Source organism: Eurosta solidaginis, chromosome 3, assembly GCF_040869045.1.
Source record: "Eurosta solidaginis isolate ZX-2024a chromosome 3, ASM4086904v1, whole genome shotgun sequence".
NCBI classification, from domain to species: Eukaryota; Metazoa; Arthropoda; class Insecta; order Diptera; family Tephritidae; genus Eurosta; species Eurosta solidaginis.
The window spans coordinates 219,956,592-219,964,485 of record NC_090321.1 but is presented as its reverse complement, the minus strand read 5'-3'; the positions used below and the strand labels follow the sequence as shown (position 1 = coordinate 219,964,485).

Sequence of the window (7,894 nt, the reverse complement as noted above, 5' to 3'; positions counted from 1 at the left end):
TGAAGGAAAATCGCAATCAATCATTGCATCAATATTAAAGATAAATTTAGAAAAAATAATTAAATACTTGAGTATAAGCAAACATTTTCTTTCAATTACTGCAATCTAGGACACATGTTATATATTCCAAAATTATAACATTTTGTGTCTGTTTAAAAATTTAACTTCAATTTCCCTAAGATTTCCGTAATATGGCCATTAGTGACGTTTGTGTGTGTGTGCAAATTTTGAGCGATCAGCTGTTAGTTACGCTACTTGGTAAAGTTTACAATGACACAATGACCAATACTGAAATATCGTCCATCACTAAGACTTGTATTCCCTGAAAGCGCCCAATACCCATGAACTGTCAATTGGTAAAAACGTAACTCAATTAGAAAAAATTCATTTGTGTTTGGATTGGGTTTAGAAAAAAATGGCTGCAATTTTTTCACGAGTAATACGCCGTCAATTTGGTCTTAGCCTGAAAAGATCACAGCCTGGACCAGGAACTGCTGCCACAGCTGGTGAACATTCTGGTGAGTAAAATTTAGCTCTGTTTGATAGAATAGCTGGTTGGAGCAAGAAAGTGGGGAAGTTATGTAATTGCAAATATTTCATATAGTAATGTTATGCATTTTTGTTTTATTTCAGGTGGTTATAAGGTATGGAAGCGTCTTACATTCTTTGTTGGATTCCCTGCAATTGGCCTGTGTATGTTGAATGCTTACTTGGCACATCAGGAGGAGGCTCACCAACCTCGGCCGAAATTCGTTAAATACGAGTACCTGTGTCGTCGTGAAAAGCGTTTTCCATGGGGTGATGGCACAAAAAGCTTATTCCATAACCCACATGTCAATCCATTGCCAGATGGTTATGAAGATGAATTGACGTAAGTCTTTGTTGAGAAAAGCCAATGCAACTTTATGGAAGAGGGTCAATGCAACTTTATCGTTCCCGCCACTTCGTAAAAAGAAAAGAAAATTTTAATATTGATTGATAAATAAAAAGAAATCATTCGATCAAAAATGGCGTAGAACTTGTTTTTCCACAAAAAACTTCATTTAGGAGTTGATTGTGATTGAAAAATCGTCCCAATCTACAGAAAATTACACTGTACAGTCACACGGCTGAGAATCGGGGCAGACGATATACTATTCAAATGCGTATCAAGTCAATATTTTTTGTTTTTGCAAAGGGTAAATTTTTTAGGACCGCCCTATATAAAAAATGCAATTTTTTTGAATTTGATACATATGTAGATAGCATTTTGACTACGCTGTGAAAACATTAGTCTGTGGGAGTTCCTTACGGACCGGCCAATCCGACCTAACATTTCGACTAGGTTAATATTTGTGATACGGAAGAGCAACAAGAAGAGCTCTCGTATAATGCGATTTGCTTCAAATTAGGCATCGTAATTTCATGGTGAAGCACACTTTTTTGGGCGACTTATTCGAAAAAACCAGAAAAAGAGAAATGTGGAAGAGAGAAACGAGGTAGTGTACGATTGAAACTTCTTGAAATAAATTTAAAACATTCAGGTAAATTCAAATTAGTGCAGAGTATAGGTTTCACTGCCCGGCCCGTGAAGACCTCACATTGGATGAGTCCATAGTTTAACCAGAAGTTTGTTCAAAAAATAGGAACTATATTATAAAACAGCTCCGTCCTCTTGGTAAATACTAGAAGCTTTTTAAGATTAAGGAAATTAAGGCAAAACATAGATATAACTGTTATTCAATAAAATTGGTCAGCGAGGGGAATTGAAAAGGGTGAGGGAAAGGAATTAACAGGAGCAAATAAAACGCGTACGCTGTGGCAAGCTCCGCCTACTACACCGAATGTTTTGGCTTCAAGTTACAAAAGCAACGTCAATAATTAAAAAAAAATTATTTTCAATTACTATTGTTCGCAATCGTTTCTAAGGTTGTTGTTGTAGCAGTGCTTCGCCCCACCTAATAGGTGCGACCGATTACAAATTGCTATCAATGTCCCCTTAACGGGAGTCCCAGGAAACTTGCAGTTTCATCAGGGATGGACCATAATGAGAGGGATGTTAGAGGCGTTGGTTCCACATTACAATAAAAGAGATGGTTGGTGTCATGTGGGGACACATTGTATGTCGGGGTTGATTCTGGATAGGTAAGAAATTAACCTGTTACAGTGTCCAGATTGAAGTTGGGCTAGAGTGACTCGCGTTTCCCTAGGGAGTGTGCGTTCCTCTTCCGCAAGTTCAGGGTATTGCTCTCTTTGAGTACTGGATTCACCGGGCAATTCCTGACATAGAGGTCCGACGCCTGTTTATGGAGTTCACCAAGGACCTGCTTATGGTTTTTGGCTTCATACGGCTGTGTTCTCAGGTGCCGTTGTTGTTGTTGTTGTAGCAATGTTTCGCCCCACCTAATAGCTGCGACCGATCACAAATTGTCATCAATATCCTCTAACGGGAGTCCAAGGCAACTTGCTGTTTCGACAGGGGTAGACTATAGTGAAAGGGGTGTTAGAGGCGTTGGTTCCACATTACAATTAAAGAGATGGTTGGTGTCATGTGGGGACACATTGCAAGCGGGGCATACATTTTGTATGTCGGGGTTGATTCTTGATATGTAAGAGTTTAACCTGCTACAGTGTCCAGATCGAAGATGGGCTAGATCAACTCGCGTTTCCCTAGGGAGTATGCGTTCCTCTTCCGCAAGTTTTGGGTACTGTTCTTTGTGTACTGGATTCACCAGGCAATTCCTGGCATAAAGGTCCGACGCCTGTTTGTGGAGTTCACCAAGGACCTGCTTGTGTTTTTTGCTTCATACGGCTGAGTTCTCAGGTGCTGTATTTCCTGAGAATGCTTACGGAGATGACTTCTTAAGCCCCTAGGTGGTGTTGGCTCATCAATCAGATGTCTGTTGGGATGCCCAGGTTTCTGGGTATTCAACAGGAACTGTTTGGTTAGCATCTCATTTCTCTCCCTGATGGGGAGTATTCTCGCCTCATTATGTAGATGGTGTTCTGGGGACATAAGAAGACAGCCCGTGGCGATTGATGAGAGCAGTATTTTGGCAGGCCTGTAGCTTCTTCCAGTGGGTAATTTTTAGGCTTGGCGAACATATAGGGGACGCGTAGCACGCAATCGGTTGGCCAATTGCTTTGTATGTGGTAATGAGCGTTTCTTTGTCCTTTCCCCAAGTACTGCCAGCAAGGGATTTGAGGATTTTATTACGGCTCTGGATTTTCGGAACAATTGCGGCTGCGTGCTCGCCAAAATGTAGATCCTGATCAAACGTCACACCCAAGATTTTGGGGTGTAGCAGGTAGCGTAGTGCTATCGACGTGGATGTTCAAAATGGTCGACATTTGGGACGTCCAAGTTGTAAATAGGGTCGCGGATGATTTAGTCGGTGATAATGCCAGGTTTCGCGAGGCGAAAATACTGGAGAGATCAGGAAGGTAGCCGTTTATTTTGTTGCAAACTCATCGATCTTTGGGCCCGGGCCTGTGGCCATTATTGTGCAGTCATCGGTGTAAGAAACGATAGTAAATCCTGGTGGCGAAGGTAGTTTTGATATGTAAAAATTAAACAAAAGTGGGGATAGGATACCAACCCTGAGGCACCCCTTGTTTAATTCTTCTTGGCTTTGATATTTCATTTCTGAACCGATGCCTGCCGACCACCCAGATAATTTGCGGTCCACCTTTTAAGACATGGGGGAAGGGAAGACCCTTCCAAGTCTTGCAGTAACGTGCCATGGTTGACTGTATCAAAAGCTTTTGATAGGTCTAGCGCAACGAGTACTGTTCTATGGTGGGGCTTCTGATTTAGACCACAATTTATCTGGGTGCTAATGGCATTTAGCACGGTGGTGCTATGGAGTTTTCTAAAGCCATGCTGATGACAGGCTAGCTGCAAATTTGCTTTGAAGTGGGGGAGCAAAATGGCTTCAAGCGTTTTGGCTACTGGCGATAGGAAAGATATCGGGCGATATGACTCTCCTATGTTAGCTGGTTTCCCAGGCTTTAGTAGCGGGACTACCTTGGCCATTTTCCATTTTTCGGGTATGACAAAGGTGGAAAGAGACAGGTTGAAGACATGTGCGAAATATTTGAAACCCTCTTTCCCTAGGCTTTTAAGCATCGGTATGGTTATGCCGTCTGGGCCCACAGCTTTGGATGGTTTAGCATGACCGATGGCATCCTCAACCTCTTTGGCGGTGATGGTAATTGGAGACGCGCTGAACTTATGTTTACGTGCGTGTCTGTTGGCCCTCCGTCTATTTTTGTCGACCGTAGAATGCATTATGTATTGTTGGCAGAAAGCGCTCGCGCATTTTTTCGCATCCCACAGCACTTTGTCGCCAAATTCGATGGAAACTTTGTCATTGTGCCTAGACGGATTCGATAGGGACTTTACAATGGACCAAAGTTTACCTCCACCGGCACAGAGGTTACAACTGCTTAGGTGCTCCTCCCGTTTCGCCCGCTTGTGTTCATCCACAAGCAATCTGATGCGTTGGTTTATATCCCTTATTTGGGAGTCGCCGGGATCGAGCTGTCTTATAAGGTCACGTTCTCTGGCTAAACTTGCGGCCTCCGCTGGGAAGTAGGCCGAATTTCGGGAATTCTACCGGCGGGAATGAAACGAGCCGCGGCGGATTCAATGACCTTGCGGAAAGCACGCTCCCCTTGGCGGGCATCAGTTGGAATAGGGAGGGCAGCAAAGCGGCTGTCTGTAAATGATTTTTATTCGTCCCACTTTCCTTTTTTAAAGTTAATGAAGGCAGGTGGTCAGATGCCAATGTCACCATCGGTTGCCAGTTGACGCAGTTTACGAGTTCTGCGCTCACGATTGAAATATCCGGCGAACTGTGACAGCTTCCTACCATACGTGGGGGGGAGGGGGGGGGGGGGACGTCTCCGTTTATAGTGCAGAACGTCGTTTCTTCTATTTGATCAGCTAACATCTCACCCCTACTGTCCACCCGGAAGTTTGAATGCCATAGATCGTGATGGGCATTGAAATCGCCTAAGATAATGCGATTGTTTCCAGTGAATACGCCGCTGATATCAGGGCGGTATCCACTGGTACAGGAGGGATGTATATGTTGATGATTTCTAGATTTGCATCGCCTGACCGGACAAATAATCCTTGACGTTCTAAGACACGGTCCCTGCGGTCGATGTTGTTGTTGTTGTTGTTGTAGCGATAAGGTTGCTCCACGAAGGCTTTGGGGAGTGTTATCGATGTGATGGTCCTTTGCCGGATACAGATCCGGTACGCTCCGGTACCACAGCACCATTAAGGTGCTGGCCCGACCATCTCGGGAACGATTTATGTGGCCACATTAAACCTTCAGGCCATCCCCTCCCTCCCCAACCCCAAGTTCCATAAGGAGCTTAGGGTCGCCAGAGCCTCGTCTGTTCGATGTCGGGATCAAATATATGATATTGCACAGTGTGGTGTATGATAAACGCGTGGCCGCCCCCATTTCCACTCTCGCGATCTTTTCTGTGGACATTATACACAGAACAGGTCTGCAATGCAGATCTTACTGTGAGTTTAGTTTCTTGGATCGCAGCAATGCGGATGTTGTACCGCTTCATGAAGTCGACTATCTCCGTGATCTTCCCAGTTAATCCATTACAGTTTAACTGCAGAATTCTGAAGTGCATAGGGGGAGACGTCGTCACTCTGGGAGTAAGTGACGGGTGACTACGCCTGGGTTGTGGAGGGCCAGAACGCGATTGCTGTTGAGGCCCTGGGACTAGACGTCCTTGGGTAGGCATTGGGGTACCCGGTGTATTTGGGTATGCGGCCTGGCACCATGGCGCAATGAAACCCGTCGGGGGGTTGCCGTCGCGGAGACCAGAACATCTAGGAAAGTGGCACCGTCCATGGCAGGAGCTGCATTGGGCGGATGTGGCAAACATATATATATTCTGTGCTGGCAAACGGTGCAGGGGGAGGTAGGGACTAAGAGTTTGTTTCCCTGACCTACACAATTGCTGCCGGAAAAGAGGGGGGAAGAAGACGGGGCAGGGGCTGATGCTCGGCATTGCTCCCGACTCTAATACAAAAGATTTATAAGTTACGTGGACGTCTGGTTTTGGGGTCTAGCCCAGAACCTGTCCGATGCAACCATCCCTTACACGAGACACACTGACAAGAGTATGGCCGTCCTAAAAATATTCTTTTCCGGCAGATGCAGCAAAACCATTTCTCAGGACCGGGGTCAGGAGACGGACCCGGATTGGGTTCGATGCCTTCCCGGAGCAAGAGAATATGGAGCAGTCCCGCTGCAAGGAGCTGCTGGGAGGATGACTATTTGTGGGAGGGACGCAACAAATTAAATGGGGTTATACTGAAATGGCAGTCCTTGGTCGGGTCCCGAGTCGCTCCGGTACATAGAACCGACGGCCTTGGGAAGCGCAGGTGCCGTATATCCTCATAGTGCTTACGGAATTGACTCCTTAAGCCCTTGAGTGGTGTTGGCTCATCAATCAGATGTCTGTTGGGATGCCCAGGTTTCTGGGTATTCAACAGAAACTGTTTGGTTAGCATTTCATTTCTTCCCCTTTCTCAAGGACTGCCAGCAGGAGATTTGAGGATTTTATTACGGCTCTGGATTTTCGGCACAATTGCGGCTGCATGCACACCAAAATGTAGATCCTGATCAAACGTCATACCCAAGATTTTGGGGTGTAGGACAGTCGGTAGCGTAGTGCTATTTTGTTGTTGTTGTAGCAGTGACCATCGACGTGGATGTTCAAAATGGTTGTTGTTGTTGTTGTTGTAGGGATAAGGTTGCTCCCCGAAGGCTTTGGGGAGTGTTATCGATGTAATGGTCCTTTGCCGGATACAGATCCGGTACGCTCAGGTACCACAGCACCATTAAGGTGCTAGCCCGACCATCTCGGGAACGATTTATGTGGCCACATTAAACGTTCAGGCCATCCCTCCCTCCCCACCCCCAAGTTCCATGAGAAACGCCAAGGTTGTAAAAAAGGTCGCGGAGGATTTAGTAGGTGATAATGCCAGGTTTCGCGAGGCGAAAAAACTGGAGAGCTCAGGGAGGTAGCCGTTTATTCTGTTGCAAAGCTCATCGATCTGTGGGCCTGGGCCTGTGGCTGTTATTGTGACGTTATCGGCGTAGGAAACGATAGTCACTTCTTCTGGTGGCGAAGGTAGCTTTGATATGTAGAAGTTAAACAAAAGTGGGGATAGGACACCACCCTTGTTTAATTCTGCTTGGTTTAGATGATTCGTTTCTAAATTGCACCGATGCCTGCCGACCATCCAGATAATTTCCGGTCCACCTTTTAAGACATGAGGGAAGGGTAGACCCTTCCATGTCTTGCCGTAACGTGCCATGGTTGACCATATCAAAAGCTTTTGATAAGTCTAGCGCAACGAGCACTGTTCTATGGTGGGGGTTTTGATTTAAACCGCAATTTATCTGGGTGCATTTAATTTTTTCTAAGCGGTCTTGCCCATCGGCAGTGGTTTGGGGAAGCACAAAGAGTGTATTTCTTCTATCAAAATCTTCTCAATGCAAATTCATCTGCCTTGCATACGCCGTTCGGAGTCGGCGTAAACCATGTAGGTCCCGTCCCGTCCCGCCGATTTGTAAGAAAAATTAAAAGGAACACGACACACTTTGTAAAAGAAGCTCTCGTTTAAGCTTTTTGGTGAAGAATGATTTCTTTTACTTTTTACGTTTAAAGAAAAGTTAGTTGTAGTTTATACATATCCCGGAGTTACGTGCATCAGGAGGGCGAAGGCGAAATATTTCGAGAAAACGAGCGGTCGCGATTGTACTTGCAAAGGATTTTGTCGCTGTGTATGATCATGGCAGCAGGCCTTTTTTCACCGTATCTGGGTCTAGAGATCTATTTTCGCCTACCAGATCACTGTAGGGTTTAC

The 7,894-nt window shown here is 45.4% G+C and overlaps 1 protein-coding gene across 1 annotated transcript; it reads left to right on the top strand.

The window, feature by feature from the left end:
• The first annotated feature begins 315 nt into the window (after window positions 1-315).
• Window positions 316-1,008, top strand: levy. Its single transcript, XM_067778040.1, has 2 exons — window positions 316-518; window positions 634-1,008. Exons 1-2 carry the CDS (start codon window positions 416-418, stop codon window positions 873-875), a joined length of 345 nt encoding a protein of 114 aa, XP_067634141.1. The 5' UTR covers window positions 316-415; the 3' UTR covers window positions 876-1,008.
• Window positions 1,009-7,894: the final 6,886 nt, after the last annotated feature.

Coding starts and splice junctions, on each gene's coding strand:
- levy (XM_067778040.1), top strand. CDS start 416: ATGGCTGCAATTTTTTCACGAGTAATACGCCGTCAATTTGGTCTTAGC. Junction 519..633: donor CACAGCTGGTGAACATTCTG/GTGAGTAAAATT, acceptor GTTTTATTTCAG/GTGGTTATAAGGTATGGAAG.